This window comes from Artemia sp. Qi Xiang Cuo, chromosome 14, assembly GCF_049724085.1.
Source record: "Artemia sp. Qi Xiang Cuo chromosome 14, ASM4972408v1, whole genome shotgun sequence".
NCBI classification, from domain to species: Eukaryota; Metazoa; Arthropoda; class Branchiopoda; order Anostraca; family Artemiidae; genus Artemia; species Artemia sp. Qi Xiang Cuo.
In genome coordinates this window covers 49696275-49721068 of record NC_142807.1, presented here as the reverse complement: position 1 = coordinate 49721068, position 24794 = coordinate 49696275, and the positions used below count along the sequence as shown (strand labels likewise).

General features: G+C 36.4%; 1 protein-coding gene across 7 annotated transcripts in view; it reads left to right on the top strand.

Moving 5' to 3' along the window:
• LOC148944570 (uncharacterized) overlaps positions 1–24794 on the top strand; it is an 80817-nt gene that overhangs the window by 41767 nt on the left and 14256 nt on the right. For all 7 annotated transcript variants that reach the window (XR_016142841.1, XR_016142840.1, XM_089100210.1 and 4 more), the window contains 3 exons: positions 3832–3979; positions 7421–7579; positions 16829–17017. Coding sequence is in view for 5 of the 7 variants with exons in the window: in XM_089100210.1 (XP_088956336.1) it covers positions 3832–3979; positions 7421–7579; positions 16829–17017 (496 nt within the window). In the remaining 2 variants the exon portion in view is untranslated. The remainder of the gene's footprint in view (positions 1–3831; positions 3980–7420; positions 7580–16828; positions 17018–24794) is intronic.

The window sequence follows — 24794 nt, the reverse complement described above, 5'->3', positions numbered from 1 at the left end:
TTACATCTTTTAGTTAAAAAATTTTTAATTCGTGTCTAATAAGTAAAAAAATTGCTATCATACCTATCATAGGTATGGTTAGCTTACACCCAATTTTCCTTTAATTCGATGTTTTTAACTTGGACATGAGTTTTTCAAGTTTCAGTAGAAGTTGTTTAGTTAAAATAACGTGAAGATGTCTTTTTATTTGTTAACTAACTGCAGAGCCTATTGGACGACAGACCCCCCCCCCTCCAAAAAAAAACATTCCATATGACCACTAACCAAAGGAGATGATCATAAAAGTAGAAAAAAAACAATACTGTTTTGTTCTTGTTTACTTTTTATATTATAAGATAATTTGAGTTACATTTTCTGTTTTAATGAAATATATGGCGGAATATAGTGTATATAAACAGGGTCGTTTCCATGATTTTTTCAGAATTTCAGTCTTAGGGTTGATGGAGGGGGGAGGTGCAGGGAGGTTAAAAAACCTTTACGTTCTTTTATTTATAAGAATTTCTCGAGTGAAGAAAACAAGCAATTTCTGAGCATCTGTTTTGTCATAAACAAAAAAAGAGTTACTATAAACAGAAAATACAGCTTTTTTGTAGTATTTGGTAAATGTGCTTTTGCACCTCAAAACTCTCCAGGGGTAAGCGACTCAGAATTCCTTCACCCCGTTTTAGGGAATAGACTCCTGATTATATCTGTATTAGTGGTTGGGATCCCAAGCTGATCAATAGCATAAAACAACACAGGAGAAAACGGCATATAAAATATCTTGCTGGCTTGACTGTTTTACAGGAATCTTTGGTTTAAAAATGTTCTTTTTTCTTTTCTTTTTTCTTTTTTATTTTTTGCATGTGTTCCAGAATTGGCTATAAAGTGTGATTTGTTCGGTACGTTTTGAAGGATTGTAAAATAATTTCTGATTTCTTATTAAATTATTTAATTTTTTTAGTTATTCGATCCTTATTTCTTTATTATTATTTCTTTAGCGCCCCCTTGCGGTTGACATCTCTAGTTTTTGTTTGAGTTTTGGGTTGGTGTGGTAATTTTTTAAAGCAATTTACACTGGCTGGGTTTTCAGAGGGTAGTCACGGATGGTTGTTCGAGTTTTTTTTCCTTTCTTGTTTGGTTTTGTCTTTGGTTTTCTTCTCCCTGCATATCTCGCGATATTGCAGACACGCTATTTTGATAACCTGACAACATGCAGGGATTTACGTCGTTACTCAACCATGCATAGATTACCAGTCCTATAAGGGCAGATAGTGCAGGAATATTCAGGGGATTGGAGACAAAATACTATGAGAACCTCCCCCAACACACAATTTGAAGTTCCTTTGCCTCGCCATTCCCCTTCCTTCTCCCTACAGTATCTCCACCCGCCAAGCATTTCCCAGGGTACAAAGATATACTATTTTGGTCTGGATATACATAGTATCTTTCGATGTATTTTCGGCCCGTACCCCAAGTCAAAATTAAAAATCTACTTTTCTTCTTCCTCCAACACACTCTGAAAGATTCAACTCGATCCCCCAAGTCATTCCCGAGATATCACAGATATCGCATTTTGTTAGCGTCTTTTGATTTAGTTATGTACGTGTTATGTTTCTGTTGTATACCCTTGCGAAACTCTGGGAATCTTGGCCTGGTGAATGATCTCCGATAGAGTTCCTAGCTGATCGAGTTCCGAAACTAAAGAGACCGTCATTTCTACTAAAACCTATTTGTAAAAAGGAGGTAACTGACATAATTTAGGGCTATCGTCCCTAAGGGTATGATATCGATTCAGATACACACTTATTAGATTTTTCCACTGTTTGAAACAATTTGGCTATCTCAAAATTTTAATGAGACACCATGGGTGATTAAGAGGGCCGGGTAGTAGAAAAGAGCACGGTGGGAGGTTAGTTGCCTTCCATTCACGTTTGGTCTTTAAAATAGCACTATAGCATTCAACTTTCAATCGAATGATCCGCTCTTCAAAGTTTTACGACCACCTCTTCCATGCAAAGTTGCCGGGAAAAAATATTTCATCGAAGGTACTTGGCTCATTAGTATGGGTAGCACCATAACTTTGCTTCTGATCCATCCGATTAGACTTGTCAACAATGCCTGCTGTTTTTTCTCTTTTTTAAAGTAATAGATATGTGATTTGTTAGTACGTAGACCGTCTAAAATTTAGCTGTTCTAAAACCGTGCCAGTTATTATAAGAAGCTTGATTTGCAGTTTTTCTCCTTCTAATAGTCATTTTTAGCGAGGATTGTGTAAAAATTGAAGATTTTAGATATACTGTGGAAATCATTTCATTCAGGTCTATCAAATATTTATTTAGCAGCGATTTGATTTCAGAATTCAGTCTTTTAACTTTTCAAGTCGAATACTGACATTTTTCAACCTGTGTTACCATTAAGAATTTGTTTTACCCTAGTATTTCTGTCTATACGGAGACAGCCGGAAAGATTGCTTCCAAAACGAAGGAACGATTTGTTTACTTAGAAAACGAAGAGGATAAGAATAATTACTGCGTAAAAAAGTGAAGTTAGGAAAATGGGATAAGGGATGCTCGCATATTGCAACCAATCTTCTTTGAAGTTACAAATCACAGTTTAAGGATAGATCGGTAGTGACTTCTTTTTCCAAACATGACACATTTGATACCACGCGTAAAGACTGAGCTGTGTCGTCACAGCCTATTTCAGTTGCCATTCGCTCATCGTGATGTGTACATCGGAAACAATTGTCATTGCGCTTGCGCGAAGGCGGGGTATGAATTCTGAGGGGTTTTAAATCTGTGTCACATTTTTTAATGGACAGTGTAGCCTTCGTCACTACTGTATATATTCTTTATAATGTGTTACAAATTCAAAAAAAAATTTATTATTCGTTCTACAAGACTGAAGGATTTGTCGATAAGCTAACCGGCTAATTCATCCAAGTGACATCTAAAAGGGATCAAACTGCATATACAATGGAAGAAGTTGGTCTAATCCCATTCGTGAATTGGTTGCAGATTAATTTGTATCGTATCTTGGCGACAGATGCCCAACCCTGTCATAAAAGGCTTACTCCTTTACTGGAGCCCTAAGTCATGGAGATCAATGGAACGTTGGGATTGACAGTTCAGTTCAGTGCTGCCTTGCTAATTAATTCCTTTTGCCCCCTCTGTTCATCATCATTTACTGGTTTCAAGTTTTACTTTAAAACAAGTAAATAAATTTTAGTTCATAATAAGTTTTAGTACGAACATAAGTTTTAATGTTCGTTCATCCACCCAAAGTAAATTTATTTTTGAAACTTCAAAAAATCAATATTTTTTAATGAAGTATAACTTTCCATGTTATTATGTCGTTTATCGTAAGAAATGAAATTATCTTCTGATTTACAATTGCTGATAATAGTGGGGAAATAAGAGACCAATCTAAATCGATCCACCAGTGGTAGTGATCACGTTTCGGATGAGTCTTAAGAGGTTGAATTGTATTTTATCCTCACCACAGATATATTGAATTATCTTAAACGATCAATTCAGGCCTTGTTTCATTAGGGACCATTGGGAAGGATTTCGTCCTATCTAAGGCCAAACGGTTGCCGGAAATCCATATGAGTGATCATTAGGGAATGTTATTATCAATTTTTTAAATCCTTGGGTGCCACAAGAGACAAGATCTTGTCCCACAAAGAGTCGTATATTTCGTCATCTTTATAAATATAATATATCCATGGTCACAATGAGATTCTCCAAAATTAGACACTTTTGTCAACTTGCTTGGGTTTTTATAGTAAGATAGTTTTGTTTGCGGCTGAAAATACTTCTTTTCTTCAAAGGATTGTTTTTCTTTCAGGCATTTATGTGACTTGAAGCAAACCGGTAAACTCAATAGAGAACAGTTTGCTTTGGCCCTATGGCTTGCGAACCAGAAAAAACAAGGCTATGACCTTCCTTCTGCATTAACTCCCAAAATGGTACCTCCTTCAATGAGAGCTAATGAGGTGAGCTTAAGTCATGCATCTATATTGTTGTAGATTTTGCTTTTAAGAAACAAAATTTTTAATTTAATTTTGCTCGACTAAATTATTCGATTTTAATAGAAGTTCCTAAGCTTAATATCAGAATGCAATAGGAATATCAGAATTTCAGAATGCAACAGGAATCACGGTTCATATTATATGCGTATTAATTCTATATTACTTTGTTTCTCTTCGTTTGTTGTTATTTTTTTCGGTGACGTTAGGTATTTCGGCTACAAAAAAATTTTCTAGGTATATTTCCTAATATAGGTTCTTATACTAAATTCAAATTTATGATTATTTCTATAGGCCTTGATGCCAGAATTCTTGTGCAGTGTTTTTCCTTGAAACATTAGAAGTTCAAACATTAGGCTCTTGGCAAAATCGTATTAGTTTTCTTGGGTGTAAATAACCCCGAATAAAAAATAAAAAAATAAAACAATAAGCTTTGAAAAATTAAAAGCGCTGAAAATTGTCTACTTGTCTATTTGATTTCAGCATAAATATATATAGATATATAGATATATAATCTATATATATATATATATATATATATATATATATATATATATATATATATATATATATATATATATATATATATATATATATATATATATATATATATAATCTTATTTATAAGTATATAATATATACTTATAGATATACAGTATAGATATATAATCTTATTTCTGAAGTCTTGGCCTGAGACTGTTCAAACCAAGAACATTAAATGCTCTGTAATTTCTTTGTTTAGACTTAATAAAGACCCTTCTATCATTTAACGCTTCTGCGCATAATTGCTGGTTTAATATTATCAATGAACCATTCAGGGGTCAAATTCATGCAATTCACGTTTTGCTTCTTTATTTAGTTTTTGCGTCAAATGTCTAATTGACTCTTAAACTTTGCAGGTTAATGCAGAAAAGCAAATACTTCTAAAATTTGGACTGTCGAATGCAAAATAGTTTGATGAGAGCCACTATGACCTAACTTGATAATAATTGAATTAATTCATTGAATTAATTAATATTGAATTATTTTAAAAGATTTTTCAATAACACAATTCAAACCCAATACTCTGACACCTAATACCCCTCTCTAAGGCTGTGAAGCTTGTAACTCATTGAAACAAAACGGAACCACTACAAGGGTAAATATGTTTTATAAAAAAAGGTGATGAAAAGGGAATAGACTCAGCCTATTACAGCCTATTAGAATATCAGTAGTTTGAAAACACTTACAAATCAACTTAGAAATTAAACTTGTCTGATAGATAATCAATGAAAAGTTTCCAAAATATAGTCAACCATTATATCTTAGACAGCACAATCATGCTGCCTAAGTAAAGAACGATGTTGGCACAATGTATTGTTTATTTATTTTTTGTTTTTTTCATACCAGGGCACTTCGTATCGGAGTTGTCGTAGAAATTACGAAAAGGGCTCATTCGATTGGAAATTGGAGTGCCAGGTGCCTTTTTTAATAGTCGAAAGTGATTGGAGGGGAACTAGCCCCCCCACGCCCATCATTCCCCCAAACACATCCATTTTCTTCAGCGTACTTGATTTCCAGATAGAAAATATGAATTTGAGGAAGACACTCCCCCACCACCCTCAGGGCAAGGGTTTTAAGTTGTCCCTGGGGGCATATAAGAAAGATTTTTTTTCTTTAGAGCTGGGCACTTCGTATTGACGAAGTTGTCGTAGAAACTTCGAAAAGGGATCATTCAATTTGAAATTAGAATGGCTTATGCCCTTTTTAATAATTGAAAGTAATTGGAAGGTGACTTACACCCCTTCCACGCCCACCATTTCCCGAAACATCCAATCAAAATTTTGAGATAGTCATTTTGTTCAGCGTAGTTGATATCCAGATAGAAATTATGTTTTTGAGGAGGACACTTTCCCACAGCCCTCAGGGGAAGGGTTGTAAGTTATGCCCTGGAGGCATATAAGGTTTCTATAGAACGCGTTGTCGTAGAAACTTCAAAAAGGGCTCATTTGATTGGAAATCGAAATGGCTAGTTTCCTGTTTAATAGTCGAAAGTGATTGGAAGGCAACTAACACCCATTCCACGCCGACCATTTCCCCAAACACATCCAATAAAAATTTTGAGATAGTCATTTTGTTTCACGCAATTCAAAGCTCTGGAAATTATACCTTTGAGCAGAACACTTCCCCCACAGTCTTCAGGGCAAGGGCTATAAGTTATGCCCTGGGGGCATATAAGGTTTTTATTGAAATCTATGTCGTAGAAACTTGAAAAAGGCTCATTTGATTGGAAATTCAAAGGGCTAGTGCCCATAACCTCCCTCTCACGCCCACCTTTTCCCCAAACACATCCAATCAAAATTTTTAGATAGCAATTTTATTCAACGTAGTTGAAGGTTTTGGAAATTAGGTCTTTAAGGATGACAACCCCCTCCCCCCACAGCCATGAGGGCAAGGGTTGTAAATTATGCCCGGGGGGGCATATAAGGTTTTTAGTGAAAGCGTTGTCGTAGAAACTTTAAAAGGGCTCATTCAATTGGAAATTGTAAGGGCTTGTGCCTTTTTTAATAGTTGAAAGTGATTGGAGAGTGGTTAACGCCCCCCTCACGCCCCCCCTTTTCCCAAACACATCCAATCAAAAATTTTGAAATGTCCTTTTTGTTCAACGTAGTTTGAAGTACTGGAAATTAGGTCTTTTAGGATGATAACCCCCTCGTAGCCCTCAGTGAAAGGTTTGTAAGTTATCCCCCGGGGGCATATAAGGTTTATATATAAAGTTGTTGAAATTATTGTTGAAATTAAAGTTGTTACAGAAATTATTCCGTATATGAAAGGGGCTGTGCCCTCCTCAAAGCCTCGCTCTTTACGCTAAAGTTTGACTTTCTCACAACTCTTTTTTTTTAAACAATAAAAACTTTAGCGTAAAGAGCGAGGCGTTGAGGAGGGCACAGCCCCTTTCATATACGGAATAATTTCTGTTCGTTTTAAGATTTAATGCCGCTCCTTACTTTCAGTTTAAAAAACTTTTTTTTTTATTTAAAGGCTGCGAAAGCGGGGGTTTGGGGGCGGCAGCCCCCCAACTGTGCCTCCTAATCCCTGTACGTTTTAAGGTTCGACCTTGTAACTCAGCCTCTTTAACTCTTTAGAAAACGTAGTTTTTTTCAAATAATTTTACAATAAATAACCGAGTCAAACTCAAAACGAGCAAAAATTAACATAAGTTGGGCTCGAAACCCCTATGCTTTCTCAAGGCCAGAACAAAATTTGCACTTTACTGAAAAAAAAAAATACAAATGAATGCGCATTTGTATCCGGGGAGAAATTTTTTCCTGGGGGAGAGACCTAGACCTTGTATACAATGCAATATTTCGCTTTCTGTCTCCTCTCTTTTAGACTATTGGATTCTATCCTGATTGTTTTGTTTCTCAGGCAATGCATCTCGTCGAAAAGCTATTAGATGGATATACGCTTCTTGCTACTCTTCCCAGTGAATTATCGAAGCCATCAGATGTGACAAGTAGTGGCTCTCTAGCATCCTTTTCATCACAAATCCCTAGAGTTCCATCTTTATCTGGAGATTTAAACAAGGCAAGACCTTTTTTCTCTTGATAAATCTGTATTTTATAACATCTAAAAACGTCCTCAAGTTCATTAACTTGATGTGTGTTCGTTACTTCGGAATAAAGTTAAAAAGTATATACGAGATAACCCTGGGTAATTAGTATTGTGTGCAATTGATCTAGGAAACAACATAATAAGGAACATAAAGGACGAGTATGCGCATTGGATTAGAAGGTAGTCCTTGTCTTGTGTCTAATGTTTAATTTAAGTATTTAATGAAACGTGATTTTTTGTATTTTTTCGACTCCTAAGGGTGTAATGAAGTCCATCTTTAAGAAGAACTGTAGAAAGTTTTGATTCTGTGTTGTTCTTTTTTACCATATTTTCAAAACGGTATGTCAAAGAGTATGGGTAACTTATAAGAGTGGTAACTGGTACTAGTGTCGGCAAAAAAAGTGATCAATGCCATTTAGCATTTGGCGACAATTGACATTCCTTTCTAGCTCTGTAATCATTTTTCTGTAAGGAACTGAGATTAGATAATTATTACTAGCCTTTTTTTTTTACCAATTACACAGATGAAATTAATTATTCTTATTACACCGAAATAAATGCTAAGTGTTGACAGACGCTAAATGGTTTTGATAGTTTTTTTTGTAGACCCTCAGTTTCCACTCTTATAAGTTATCCATACTATTTGATGGTATGTCACAAGCGTCATTGCCATCTTTATATTCTCTCGGGGTTAAGGAGAAACTGTAACACTTGTTCCTGTCAAAGCAATAAATCGAACGGAATTGCATTGTAGCATAATAGGAAAGATAATGATGTAGATAATAATGAACTGTAGAAAGTATTGATTCTGTGTTGTTCTTTTTTCCCTATTTTTCAAAACGGTATGTCAAAGAGTATGGGTAACTTGTAAGACTGGTAACTGGCACTAGTGTCGGCAAAAAAAAAGTTATCTATGTCATCCAGCATGTGGCGACAATTGGCATTAGTTTCTAGCTCTGTAATCATTTTTCTCTAAGGAACTGAGATCAGATACTTATTACTACCCTTATTTTACCAATTACGCATATTAAATTAATTATTCTTTTTACACCGACAAGCCCCCCCCCCCCACGCCCATCATTCCCCCAAACACATCCAATCAAAATTTTGAGATAGCCATTTTGTTCAGAGTAGTTGATTTTCAGATATAAAATATGTTTTTGAGGAGGACACTCCCTCACAACCCTTAGGGCAAGGGTTTTAAGTTATGCCCTGGGGGCATATAAGGTTTTTGTAGAAGGTGTTGTCGTAGAAACTTCAAAAAAAGCTCATTCGATTGGAAACCAAAGGGCTAGTGCCCTTTTGATAGTCGAAAGTGATTGGAGGGCAATTAGCCCCCCTACGCCCATGATTCCCCCAAATACATCCAATCGAAATTTTGAGATTGCCAATTTGTTCAGCGTAGTTGATTTTCAGATAGAAAATATGTTTTTAAGGAGGACACTCCCCCACAACCCTCAATGCAAGGGTTTTAAGTTGTACCTTGGGGGCACATAAGGGTTTTATAGAAGGCGGTATCGTAGAAACTTCAAAAAAGGCTCATTCGATTAGAAATTCAAAGGGCTAGTGCTCTTTTTAATATTCGAGAGTGATTTGAGGGCAACTAACCCCCCTCTCACGCCCACCTTTTCCCCAAACACATCCAATCAAAATTTTTGAGACAGTCATTTTATTAAACGTAGTTTTAACGTCTGCAAATTAGGTCTTTGAGGATGACAACTCTCCCACAGCCCTCAGGGCAAGGGTTGTACGAATCCTTCATATTATTTTTTATGGAAGGGATACTCGTATGAACTTTAGAGAGGGCTCATTTGATTGGAAATTGAAAGTTCTTGTTCACTTTTTAATAGTCAAAAGAGATTGGAGGGCAACTAGCCCCCCCCCCCCCCTCCTTGACGCCCTAAATGCATCAGATAAAAATTTTGTTAAAAATAGTTTAAACGTTAAGTAACAAAACTCTGGCGTCGACAAAAAAAACCCAGGGCACGGGGGCAGGAAGGAATTCTCGTATAAACTTCAGAGAGGGCTCATTTGATTGGAAATTGGAAGTTCTAGTCCAGCTCTTACGATTAAAAATCGATCGAAGGGCAAATACCCCCCCATGCCCTTTTTCCCCGCCCTTCCCTTTGAACTGATTCTGTTTAGACCTGAAGGCCCAATGAGAGTTAGAATATTTTGGTATTAACACACACCTATTAGGCATCTGCTCTCCTCCCTAACAAGGAAAGAAACAGAGTGTAAGGCAGTGGCGGATCCAGGGGAGGGGCGAGGGGGGCGTCTCCCCCTAACGTAGTCTAAAGTAATGTAATTTACTTAATTAACGTAAGATTGCGTTAATTGAACTTGCTCCTAACGCAAGTTTATCGGATCAACCTATTTTTCATTGAACCCTTATGGCTCTTTACTTAGGTAACGCTATAGCATTGCTTCTGACCTAAAAAGTTGAGTAGAAATTTCAGCTTCCATTTTTATGAATATCCAAAATTTGAGGGGGGAGGAATTTTCCCGGGGTGGGTTTACCAAATGTGAATTCTTCAGGGGGGGGGACTACTAAACCCATTCGATAATATTCTAAATTTTACATCTGAAAGTAACAGGAATAAAGAATCAATGGAAATGACAGAGAACAAAAGACAGATTATTTTCATTTGCATTACTTTCTCTGTGGCTGCTCAATTATGCATGTGAGGGAGGAGACTTTCCCCCCACCACTTTCTACGCTAAGGTTTCTGTTTTTATCTCAAGGCTTAAAAATTAACGCAATTCGATAAAAGTATAACTCAAAATAACATATATAGAATAATATATGCACATAACACGGAACAATTAATCAAAATTACATATTATGAGTTGAGGCTCACCCAAATGATGGGCCAGGGGGCTTACCATTCCACAATCTATGAAATCGATCCTGCAATAACTGAAAATATAAAGTATTTTTTGAGTATTTTAACGTCTTCCACAACTCAAACGGTCAAAGATTCTACAGCCCAATGAGTCTGTCTAATCTCCTAAATTGGGAACGGAGGAGATAAGTGAAGCTCCGCCCCATATTAGATGAGTCTCAAACCTCACCCTCCCCCTCTCCTACTGTCTACGCTAAAGTTTTCTTCCTTCTGCCAACTACGCTGCGCCCACCCCATAGACTTTAATAAGGTAAAGTTTTGTATGGGAAGAACACATTGTAAATCTATTATAATTATCCAATTAAAAGGTTAAAATACATATTCTGTGATAGATGCAAAATTTCTTTGGCACACAAGATCCTATTAAGGTCAATTTCAAACAGTCGTGATCCCTTTGTGTCAGCAAGTGAAATGGTCAAAACACCATTATTGGAGCTATTTTTTCAATCCATTCATTGTTGCCAATCGCTGTCAACAAGTTATGCAAGCTGTCTATTGTTCATATATAAGGTATTTATCAAAGAGGTAATCGTAAAGACTTTGAAAAAAGCCTCATTCGATTTATAAATTGAAAGTTCTAGATCCGCTTTTTAAAGTCAAGAATAATCGGACAGTCAGCAACCCCCCCCCCCCCCGCCCATGCAATAAAAACTTGAAACTTTTTGCAATCAAAAACGAACAAAAATTGATAAAAAAAAAAAAAAACTTCCCGAAAAATAAGTTTTTCAAAAAAAAGTAAAGGCCATTTTAAACCTAAGCTCAGGAGACATAAATACCTGTTAAAATTCAAACCCAAAACGAACAGAAATTAAATAACAATCATAGCAAAAAACATACAACAAGTAATAATATAAATGAATAAATAGATCTTAAAGCGAGTAATGCTTCAATTGAACATGAAAATCAAGCTTAAAACGAAAAAAAAATAGTTTGGTACTGAAGTATAAATAAAACCTTAAACGAACAGAAATTAAATAACAATCAATGCGAACAAACATACAATATATATTAACGTAAATGAATAAATAAATCTTAAAACGAGGGAAACTTAAATTGAATATGCAAATCAAGTTTGAATCTAATAAAAATAACTACAAACAATTGTTTGAAGGTATCGCCTCACTGCAGAAGCCTAAAACCTACTGCGTCATTGGCGCTTTACTGAAAACGAATTATATTACAAATGTTTTCTTTTGTACTTAATATTGAAAATAAATATTAAAATTACATTAAAATTTTGAACTGATGAGCTTTCAGCAATTAATATCATTATACATCAAATATTCAGTTTAATTTATTAGTTCTTTCCAAGATTGGTTAAGACAAATATAGTTTCACTACAAACAAAATTTGGATACTGCTTCCTTCTTTCACTGCAAAAACATAAAGTCTTCTGCGTCATTCGCACTTCGCTGGAAACAAACTACTCTTCTCTTAAACATTTATCCTTTTCAATTTCTTACAGCACTGAAATAGAAATAAAAATTATAGTGAAAAATAATATTTAACCGATGGATCTTTCAACAATTAATATCATTATATATCTAATATTCAATTTGATTTTGTTTATACTGTCCAAGACTGTTCAAGACTCGTATAGTTTTCAGTAAGGAGCCGATGACGCAGTAGGTTTTAGGCTTCTGCAGTGAGGCGATACCCAAACTCTTCTTTGTAGTTATTTTAATTCGATTCAAACCTGGTTTGCATATTCAATTTAAGTTTCACTCGTTTTAAGATTTATTTATTCATTTATATTAATATATATTGTATGTTTGTTCGCATTGATTGTTTATTTAATTTCTGTTCGTTTTAAGTTTCAGTTATACTTTAATAGTAAACTATTATTTTTCGTTTTAAGCTTGATTTTCTTATTCAATCTAAGCATTACTCGCTTTAAGATATATTTATTCATTTATATTATTACTTGTATGTTTTTCGCTATGATTATTTATTTAATTTCTGTTCGTTTTGGGTTTCATTTATTCTTTAATAGTAATTTCTGGTCGTTTTGAGTTTGAATTTTAACAGGTATTCATATCTCCTGAGCTTAGGTTTAAAATGGCCTTTACTTTTCTTTGAAAAACTTATTTTTTGGGAAGTTTTTTTTAATTAATAGAGTCATAGGGGTATATTGTCACTGGTATTTTGAGAATGTACGAATAACCAAATCCCTGAGAATCACTGCAACCATTGACTTTTTTTATTCTCTTGCTAGACATTTTTCTTATTCTCTCGCTGAACATTTTTTTTTACTAGACGTTTTGTGATATATTTTTTCTTCGGCGATTTATGAGGCTTACTCTGTGCTTCTACACAATCGTTATTCATGTACAAAGTTGTTGAGACAAACTGGACTTGATTTAATTGATAGCCTTTAAGGGCTAGTATTTCTATTGAAAAAGATATATTTGGATACAATGATCGTAACTTGAAGATGGGTTAATGTCTAAGAGAGGATGAAATCACCTCTTGAGCTTGTTTTTGAACATATTTTCAAGTTAATGTATATATTTCATGTTTCATATCTAAAATTACTGAAGTGGCAAGTAGCCCTGAACCAAGCAACCATCGCAGATCTCCTTAGTTGTAAGACAGTTCGGAGATGAACGTAAGGAATACGGTAAAGACATCAGAGTAGTTGTCATTAGATTGCATAGAAGCCAAATTCTAGTATGTTACCTTGGAGAAGAAATTTTGTGTTACAGAAAAAAATTTTCAAGAAATATCCACAGATGAAAAATTGGTGAACATTGTATTCTTAAAGGAAAACTAGCTTGACTAAATTGGTTGAAGAGAATGGCAAAAAAATACACTAAATAATACACAACCTTCCTTGGCTTAAAAGATGGATTTCGAGAAACTTAGTGAATGAACATTTCAGTAATGCTATCTTTTATAGCTGCTTAACATATATTTTTTATATCATTTGTGCGTCGGTTAAGCTTTTATAGAAAGGCCTCCCAGTGCAAAAAATTAACCTGCACATTTTATGGTGAAGAGGGCAGTGTTTTAGGACTTGCTACTGTCATTACAATATTGTTAACCATAGTTGAATCTAGAGTATAGTAACAGTATTTACAAAACAGCACAAAGTGTAGGTATAAAGTGTATGTAGTTTTCCTGTTTGAGCTACCTTTCGAATAGCTCCCTTAGATAATAAAGAAATTTTAGCAAAAATTTAATAATAATAAAACGTGTTCCCGGGCCACTTCGAATGAGATTGTCGTAAAAACTTTTGACTGGCACCATTCTATTGTTGAAAGTCCTATTGCCCTTTCCATGAGTTTAAAGTGATTAGCAAGTACCTAGCCCCCTCTCGTGCCTTTTTTTATTACTGGGACCACCTGAAATGTCCTCCTTCCTCCCCTGACATCTGATCAAAATTTTGGAAGGACTAGATTGCTCAGAATAATGGCTGTAAGTTATGTAAATTGCCAATTGTTTTTGTATATGGTTTAAACTGGTGTCCAGTGATTTGAAACTTTTAGGGATTGGTCTCGGGTTGAAAGGATCCCACATTTGTTGAGGGAGAGAAGAAGGGGCTTAAAAACGGGTTAAAACCGTTTGTCTTTTATTAGTTTGAAATTTTTGCCGTAATTAGGCCATAATGTGTCCTAGCGTCCTTGGGTTGAGGAACTCCAAAGTTTTTTTTTTTTTTTGCTGCGCTTTTGTTGATATAATGACAGTTAAAAAAAAATATGCTGTTTGAAATGGAAATTAGATAGATAATTTTATTGCCCAATTGAAAAACGGTACAAGACCACAAATGGAGTAAATAAATAAACGAGGAATGAACAAAAACTTCAGTGTTATACACATACACACTGACAGTTAAAGACGAATCACAATGGCAAGGCTTCTGGACTTAACTGACTTTAAAAGAATTCCGTCCGATTCTTAATGAGAGCCACAATGGAGTCGGCAACGCCGAACTGACGCGACACTGACGTATTCTTTGTCCACAGTCGTAGGTTTAGCAGAAATTGTGCATGTTTATAAAAACCTAACCACTGCTGTCTTTTATCACTTTTGGAAAACAATTCTAAAATGTAGACATAGCTAAAAAATGGGGCATAAACCAAAGCATTGTAAAGCTGGGGTCGAATTTGTCGTTTGTATTTTTTGTTGTTGATGATTTAACACAATACGCTTTCAGATAATTGTTTTCAGTAAAGGGTAAATGACTTTCTGGTCTTAAGAAGGTTTAGTGCGCAGTACCTTTACTCCTGTTTGTGTTAATTTATGTCTGTTTGTTTTAAATTTGACTTAGTTATTCATTTGAATTTCTGTTGGTTTGAAATTCATTTATTCATGTATAACAGTATCTGCTATTATACAGCTTGAATTCTATGGAACAGATGAATAAGAAACAAAATTTTTCTATAAACTTAGCTTTTAATCATTAGAAATTTCAGAAAGACTGATAAATCTCTATATTATAGTGAAGTACGTCCTCTGTTAGCAAATTTGACCTCTTCACTCACGGCTTGGCGTGCCGTGGCGTGCAAACGACCAAGTGCACTTAGATTTCATCATCGTGGAACCGCGCTTCTATAGCACTGTATCGTTTGTTCTTTTGTCGTGCCATTCTTTTTAGTTAAACGGTCATTGAGAATATGCCGTAAGTTTTGAACAGGATTTAGATCAGATGATTTGACAGGCTAAAAGTCTGCACCAATCTCGAAATATGACAAGAGACAAAGTTATTTTGAAATGTCCTGTCAAATATTTTTATGAAAGAAGGAATTCTACTGTTTAAAATTTTGACTGAATTCGATCATACGTGTAAAAGAAACTTAGCTTACAGTTCTATTTGTTGCAAAAAAAAAGCCTCAAAGGATCTCTTTAGAAGGGTGTTTTACAGTCTGTTGATTTGTATTCCTGCGCAGACAAATGTGTTTCATCACTGAGAACCACCTTCTTCCAGGCATTAACAGGCCATGATCGATATTTTGACCATTTTAAATTGTGTTTCAAATCATTCTTAGATATATGCTTGCCTTTCTTAAATTTATTATGCTATTCCTTAATAGGATTTTTTCAGTTCTCGGACTGAAATTTTCTGTTTGCGCATACTTTTTACTTGCCTATTTGGAGATGGAGCCGATGATCCGGAAATTTGGAAGTTTCGTAAAATTTTCGAAACACTTGATTTGCCCGGACTCTTGGTTTGATTGTTTGATATTGGTCCAACTGATTGACTGTTGGATCTAGGTTAGTTTGAATAAAGTATACAAGTAGAATTTATGGCTATTTTATTTGTACGCCAATAAATTTACTCATTGTTTGGTTCTGACCCATAGCATATAGCGGAAAAAGTCCCAAAATATCAAGCACAAGAAAGATTGATGAGGTTGTAAAATAGGTTACGTAATTGCCATTGCAGTAAAAGGGGCTTATATTTTAAGTTTGCAAGCCGTGGCTCATCACCTCATGTGGCTCTATTGTTAGAATATTTCATGTTGTAAAGCTGCTGAAATTCTAGTCCTTTTTTATTACAGTTAGTGTGAAATTTTCTCGATCGTCTAACGAAGTTTAAATAATTTTTTAAATTTGTATTTCTTTTGAAGAACTTTGTTTTTTTTAATTGTAATTTTTTAATTCCGCAGGTACTGGCACTGAGTTTGAAACGAGATAATTTATTAGAAGGTAATTGTCAAGATAAAAAAGAAATCGGTAGAAAAAGAACATCCAGAATAAACACAAAGAGTTCAGGGATTATGATAGTTGAAGAAATATTCCAATAAAAAAAGAAAGTAAAGGAATGCTTCCTTTATTGTTGTAACAAGAAATATGAATATGAATAATGTTCATATGAAATGTGAACATTATTCAGAAATATGAGCCAGAATAGATAAGGGTAGGCAATTTCGTGATTGACAAGTAGAAATATCAACCAAACCATAATAAACTCAAAATAGCAATAGACCAATGCAAGAATGTCAAAACCTTTTGAAGCAATTAAATGATAATATGTACTTTTAACACAGCTTATCAGGAAATTGTCATCTGATTACATGGGCTTTGGTGCTTTGAACCTATGCTCAGCCTGCTTGCCAAATATTATATGGGGTCTACATAATTAATGAAGTTATCTGTAGTAACCAAGCCTAAGTTAAGCTATTTTCCTTTAACAACTGTGTCAATGATAGGGATTTAAAAAAAAAAACGTTCTAAAAAGCAGAGTAAAATGAAACAATTTGGTGGACAAAAACTAACAACAAAAACTAACGATTGCCTGTCATGCCTAGTTTTGTTCTTTTTCCTTTGTCTATCTTAAAGCTTTACTGAATTTTTATTATTAATACACTAACAGGCGTCAACTGGTGCAAGTGAAGCAGAAAGAGCGTCTATTCTTTCAGCTTTAGAAGCTAAAATACGCCGTAAGCTTGGGGAGATGTCAGCAGCTTCGGCTGAAGTGGAGAGACTTCGAAAAACATATGGAGAGCTGTCTCAGGGAAATCGTACCCTCAAAAACATATTTAAAAGGATAGAAATAGAACAGGTATTTGGGTAAACTTATTGTACATTGCATTATGCTGTAGGATAATATGAGAATATTCTTGTACCCTTTGGAAAAAACGTTTTATACAAAAACAGTAGTGTGAAGAAGCTCTAAAAACATTTAAAACCGTGTAAAAACGGACGACAAGTTCGAAATAATTTGAAGTTTAGAAAGGAAGTTTACTGTTACCAGAGTCATTCCAGTGTCAGGTTTATCTATGGATTTTAAGTTATTGGCGCTTGAATTCTTGAAAATGAGATTTCCTTTATTTCTATTGTTTATTGTGTGGTCTCAAGGGCTACAATCCAATACCCAGCACAATGATAGAAAAAAAAATGAAAAATGTGTTGTTTTTATTCGTTATGGCAATTTCTACATAGACGATGCCAAAAACCTTTGAAAAAATCAATCACCGTCTAAGTATTCAGGTGCTAAATAAATAATGCAAGTAATAAATATGCTAAACGTTTAAAATACTCTCTAAAAGAGAATAATAAAGAAAATACACGAGTTTATGCTATTTCTGGAACGTCTTGAATTTCTCTTCTTGAATTTCTTGAATTTCCTCTTGAATTTCATTTCTAGAATTTCTAGAACGTCTGATAAAATCATTCCTTTCCCTCCTCTCTGCCGCTCTGTCTTTTTATTCCTTCTCTCTTTCATCCTCTATCTCCTCCTCTCCCTCTCTTTTTCTTATCCCTCTCATCTCTATCTGTTTATTTGTCAAAAATTGTATATTTTTGTAATGCTATCTATTGTTAAAAGGTATTAAGTCTGGCTATTTCTTTTATCAGAGCCCTCTCCCAATATTCTACGACCTATGGTTTGGTACGATCATCAGTAGTAAAAAAAAAAGAAAAAATGAGACATCACTTCTTCCCGTCCCAAAAAATCATTTTCTCTGTTGTTCAAGATGGGGACTGTATTTCTGCTATATGAAGTTTTTAGCTACAGTGATTCCAATGGTGTTGGTTTTATTTTGACTCGACACCCTCTTCGAGGAGTTAAAGACTATTTCCCTTAAATTTGTTTTTGCAATAAACATTTACCGTTAAGGTGAAAGTCGCTAAATTCATTGCAATGTTAATTTTCCTATGCTATGAAAAGAGATTTTGCTCTCTGACTCGCCATACCAGCACAATGAAATTTGGACAAGTGATTTTTGAAAAAGGATCTAAATTTGGCCGTTTTTTTTTATCTGATTGAATTCTCAGGAAATAGAAAAAAAACTAATGCGAAACCTGGTAGCTTTTTTTTTAAAGGTCTGGAGCCAAAGAAATAGAAAATTTTAAGCAATCTTAAGTACTATAAATTCAAAAAAAAACTTTTAAAATTAATTGGCCGGATTGAAAATTTTATATTCTTTTAATTTATTCCTCCACGATTGTTTTCAATTTTATATTTTGGACTCTTGCATGCCTTGGATAAAAGCGAAAAAGTCGAAATTAACTCCAAATTGTAGCTCGTTTTTTATTTAGTTTATTCCAAACTTTTCAGCTTTCTAATCCGATTCGTTAATTTTATATATATTTACAAATAAAACTAAATTTTTACTCTTTTTCTCCTGTCCGACGTAGCCCCACTTTACACACCCTGGCTGGAAACATACCCGAGGCTAGGACGGGCCAAACTTGCGTTTAATTGACTACTTGTCTTTAATTGGAGTTTGTCCGGTGAGAGAACCACATATAGTCTAGTCGCTTAGTCAAAGGTTCGTGCAAATTTTAAGAAAAGTTTGAAAGCTGGTCCACAGCGGCAGTTTGATGTGTTCTTTCGAATGAGACTGGGACACAAGCGATCCGACCATCTAAGAGAGGGAAACAGGGAGTAAAAGTCACCCAAAAGAGGGAAAAGTAAAAAAAAAATAATCCCTATTTTAGCTTGATATTCGGTGTGTATGCTCGGTATTAGATAGAAATTGAAGCAGTGATGGAAAATGGAGTGTCCCACCATCAAAGGGAGGGGCAGTGTGGGGGGGGGGTGAAATTCACCTAACAGGGGGGAAATGGGAAATATTTGTTTTTGCCTATTCTCAAATTTGTATTCGGTTTGTTTATTCAATCTTATATAGTCACTGATTTAATACCATGGCGAAATTGCAGAGGATATCCTGGGAGGGGGAAACAGGGGTAAAAATATTTCTCCCAGGGGAAATGCTAAAGAAGGGAAATTTCTGATCTGCTGTCTCTAAGTTTGTTCTCGCCATTTCAGGAGGCATTCTCAAGATCGAGTGGTATAGTTTTAGATCCTAAATCCTGAATAGGGGAAATTGGGGGGGGGGCAGGGAAAAATGGCAAAATGAGTTTCTTTTCAATTTTGGCTGCGGCGGTTATGATTACTCTACCGGAATTAGGTGGCAAACAATGGACAAAAAAAAAACTGCGGATGACAGCTGTGACGCGCAAAACTACGATTGCCTCCTCCCCTCGTTCTCCCTCCTTTAAGAGTCAAATACACTACTATAAATTTCGTTTAAAGATATGACTTTAATCACGGAATGAAGAAATAAAAAGAGTTAAAAAAAGAGAAAAAAAGGAAAAGTGGTACGCAGTTGGCACCCTGGTTCAGCAGCCTTTTCGTTGCTGGCGGCAAATCTGTAGCACGCTCCATTACAGGCACACAGATTAGTGCACAGTAGTGAAGCTTTCATGCACTTGCATGGTGGCTTGCAGGCTTTCTTGCAGCGACATTTGACCAGTTCATTGCAGGCCTTGGAAGCCTCGGGTAGCGTCGTCCAGACAGGATGCCACTCATCTTTTACCAGCTTCCATCCAAATTCAGAGGGGGAAGGCGGATTCTAAATGGTGTCGGCTGCTCACCTCCAAATTCGGCCAGCCTGAAAGTGTGCACGTCTGGTGTGCTGGAGAAGGGCGTCGGATGTTGGTGGGATGCGGTCCATCTGCCGTCCCTTAGCAACAAGCAATTTTCTCGCTTTGTCAACACCCTGGACTTCGCTTATCCGCTCATAGCATAAAACTACAAATTCAAGAACGCGTCAGTTGCATCGGGATAACTTCTCTAGACATCAAAGGCTTTCTTCTTTCAAATGCCAGAAAAGGAAGATACTGTATCGCAGCCTGTAAACGCACGGAAACCAAGCAAAGCTTTTGACTTTTGGGGCCTGTAGTTGGGAAAAAATCGTAGAAAATGAATCTAATTCTCCCACAACAAGTTTGAAAGACTATTTGACAACCTTTACAGACAGCAAGCCTAAAGGAACAGCAGAGCGCTATATCAATTTACGAGGAGATATGAACTTTAAGGTTGTGTGAGGTGTTATGGGGACAGGTGGAGGCTACGCCACGCTACCTGCGTCTTAGGCATTTGCCCTATGTCAAAAGAGACGTTCGTGAAAACTGGATCGGCAATTGGCACCGTATGGATGGAAACTTTGACAGAAATCTTACATCAAAACGGAGAGGAGTCACTGAAAATGGCAGTTCACGAAGACAGGTTTCTGAATAGTTCCTATTGGACTATAGTAGTGTGTGACGGGGGGTGGAACAAACGCAGCAAGGGCTATGACTACACAGTCAATGGATGTTTAGGGGTCATAATTGACGCTTTCACCAAAAACTATTATATGTGGGGATAAAAAATAAATATTGTTATTATTGCTTCAGAGGTGTGAAAAAGGGCAAAAATCCCGTCAGTCATGTATGCTTCACAAATTATAAGGGTCCATCTAAAATTTTGGAGACAGACATTCTTATTGAAGGTTTTCGCATTAGTGAAGAGATGCACAGGTTACGATATCTTCGGTGCACTAGTTACGGAGATTCTAGTGTTTTTTTTATAGACTTAAGCAAAGCGTCCCGTATGGCTCGCTTATTGAAAAAGAAGAATGTGTGAATCGTGGTGCAAAAAACTTCACGAAATACCTCCACGGCCTTGTCAAATCTTCTTTCATGGCAAAAAATAGCTTAGAAGAACAGGCTGTTTGAACAGTCAGCGTACAACAAAAAACTATGGAAACAAACCCTCGGCTGAGTGAAACTATACGAATATCTTTTGTCTCAGAGCAGTTCATCACCTAACACAAAGCACCTTGGATGCTAATGGTATAATTCCATGCTCGCTGGTTGCAAAAGATGTCCGTATTTTTAAACAACAGAATTTTTGTTGGATTAAAAACATAATTATTACCACTAGTATTATACTCTTGTAATAGATTCAATTTCTGATGCGCAATGTTGGCCACAATCAAGCGAGTACCCAGATCCCTTCATTCAAATCCTTGGTCTTAGGATCACAGCTTTGTTGTATACTATTCATTGAAAATGTATCGCTGCTCCATGGCAAAGATGGTTCTAGACGTTTACCCTCCAAAAAATAACCCATATCCCCCCTCCATGGAAAATATATCCCTGCTGACAAAAAATTATTATCGAAAAATCCCTCGGGATGAAACTCCCCCGCGAATAATGTTCGCATGTGTCCCAATAACAAATACTATCTGTAAGCAATGGACAAATTACAAAACTTAAAAAGGCACTTGAATTTCTATAATGGGGCTCTATGATTTTTGTAGTTAGGGAGGGAGAGAGATACCTCAAAGGGTGCACTTTGATGCCAAAAAATCCCAGCTCTCATTCAGCCATCAGATAAATACATAATTAGTTCTAACGGGAAGATGAGGGGAGGGTGTAGGTAGAAATTGATGTATAATCCCCAAGGCCATAACCAGGATTTGTTTTACGATACGATACGAATTTATTATGTCAAATAACAAGAATTCAATGAGACACAATATAATTGCCGTCCGTGTGAAAAACTATAAAGTATCCGAATTAAAAAAAGGTCTAAAATCTGTCATTGACTCAAGAATATCCGGATGGCTTGATTTGTCGAAAGCCTTTTCTAAGTCTGCTTGCAATATTTCTACAAATGCATCTTTATTTTCTAGATACTCCAGGGCTTCTTCCACAATTTTGATGAGATAATGTACTGTGCTAGATTCTTTGATAAACCCATACTGACAGGGATCTATTTTATCACAGAAATCTTCTAGTAACCATTTCTTTAGAAAATGTTCGAAAACTTTAGATACAATAGGGGTTAAGGATATAGGTCGTACCCCCTTTTGGTCACTCGCCCCTTTTGGATTCGAAACTTTAGGTATTGGCGTTACAACTGCTTTTTTTTCAAAATCATCCGGAAAGGTACCACTCAAAATACATTGGTTTAAAAAGGCAGTCAGAGGTTCAGCTATAAAGACTGCGTTTTCTTTGTACAGGGTTGCTGGAGTGTCTCCAGGGTAAGTTGCCTTATTGGGGTCAAGTTTCTCAAGAACTTTTGCTCTTGAGGGAAAATCACAGGTATTTCAGATGGAACAGCCAATGGGGGAACACTCGAAATTGGTGGATTGCTTCTGCAAATACTAGCAAAATACGTATTAATAGCGTTTGCGTCGAGCTTATTCCCAGATTTGTCGTATACGCTTACACTTTGCCTTACAGAGGAGCCAGTGAGAAGCCGTATTCCTTTATAGTAACCGGCTGGATTTGTGGTCATGAGCTCGTTCAACTTTGAACCGTATGAACCGTCAGCCAATCTACACCGTCAACTTTGAACCGTATGAACCGTCAGCCAATCTACATTCATAGACCACTTGATTTCTCAGCTTGGAAGCTTCACCTATCTTCCCCTTTTTATGGAGCCTGTTGCGTTTGCGTATCAGCCTTTTCAGGCGCGAGTTAACCCAGAGCTTGTCAGCTGAGTTTACTGAGGCTGTCTTCTCTGGAAAATAAACATCATAAGCTATCCGTGTTTCAGTGGAAAATATTCTATACATGTCGTTGACATTGCAGTTTTCGTACAAACTTTTCCAGGTTTTCGAAATAGCCCATTTAGCAAATAGCTCTTTTCCTGACTCAGTTAGAGGCTGGCTTGAAAAAATTCGCTTGGTTCCTATTCTCTCTTCCTCCCTGGGACACCAGTGCACACAGAAGTGTGTACTTTTACCAAGACTCGGCAACGTCACTGGATCAATATAGAAATCAGAAATGTCTTTGAAGATGAGATCAATGATAGACTTTTGAGCTGTCTTTTCACGAACAACTTGCTTCAAGTTTAGTGATCGTTCGATCCAGCTGGGTAGTAGGTCGTTGAAGTCACCCATAAGAACCACAGAACTGTTTGGGTGTCTCAATTTAATCTCATCCAAACATTCTTGTGGATGGGGTATGAGCTCCCGCCTGTAACTCGACCGTGTCGGAAAATTGAGTTCTCCAACTACGATCGAGGAAAACTTATGGGGAAGAACATTTAGTCTCAATATTACCCACAACAGCTCGTAGTCGGTAGTCCAAGAGCCTTTATATATCTGATGCGGTGTATCGTTTCGAATGTACATACCTACTCCTCCTCCATGTGTGACGACAGCACCTTCCTTGTTTCGCCTACTCTTGACGAGAAAATTATAGTTACTTATCTGGGCGTTAAATTCATTGGCAGACCACGTCTCTGTTATGCACCAAATATCAGTTCTACTGTCATTTAGTCTTGTCGAAAGTTCCGTCACTCTATTGCTTAGAGACTGGGCATTAACAAGGAGAAAAGAGGGGAGGTTGTAGGAACTATCTATTTCTTTCTTTTTATCTACCTGGGGTAGATTGCCGAAAATGCTAGAAATTTCCCAAATTATTAGAACTTGTTGGGACAACGGGTGAGGGGGCTGCAGGGACCCCAAGAGATGGGCTGTGGCTCGCCATACTCCAGTTGGGAGGGAGAACTGGGCTGGGTTGAACAACTTGGCCGTTACCTGAGAAGAAAGAAGGAGCAGCATTTTTGCTAGGGTACATTAAATACAAACGGGAAATATCCCTCTCTTTAGAAACCGGTCTTCTATGATTATTCAATGGGAAACGTCTAGGGTGGTTGGTATTTGGAGATCTTGCCGGTTGCTGCTTTGGAGACAGTTCCTGTTTCGTGGTGTGGACAAAGTTGCATTTATGTTTGTTAGGGCACTGGCGTAACAAACCATGCTTGCATATGTTCGGGTGATCAAACTTGCAGTTCTGACTCTTACAGTTATTAGCTGCATGAAACTTGCAAGGATGAACATAAGTACAAGTTTTACCTTTGTTGCATTTTCCGTGACCAAAATATTTGCAAATCGTTCTTTTCTGTTTCTGTTCTGTGTGTGGTCGACTAGTAAACTGTGAGCGACTTTGTTTAGAAACGCTTTGTTGTTTAAGCTGGTTGGCAAGATCCTCTTTCAGCTCAGGTACCACAAGATTTAGCAACAGATCTATTTGCTTTTGTTGAAGCCAAATGATTTTGTCTTTTTCGGCCATAACAATGTGGAGCAGTATCAACTCTACCTGAGCAAAATCTTGATCTGTAGAGCAGTCGCCTCCGTCGTCTAAAAGCATCGGTTCGAGACTTTTCTTAGCTGCAGGTTCTTTCCGGGTAGATTTAGCGGATAAAATTAATTCTTTATCCGTCACATTTCTGGGAGGAGTTGCCTGCCCTCTCCCATTGTCACCATCCGTTCGTAGCTTGGCAGCCAATAATTTCACTCGTGCTTCAAGTTCTGCCTTTTTCCCGGACGTGTCTAGTCCATGTTTTTCGAGAAGAACGCGCAGAATATGTATGTAAGTTTTCCGATGCTATTCGGCGATAATGCGGCCAAATTTACTTCTCAGTTTTCTGGCATATTGAACTGTAACAGTCGTGGCAACACTGCGGCTTTTTCCTTATACTACTCAATTCGAAAAAAATAGCACTAAATGTTCCTTATATCAAACGTCTTAATCTACTCCAAATGTTGAAC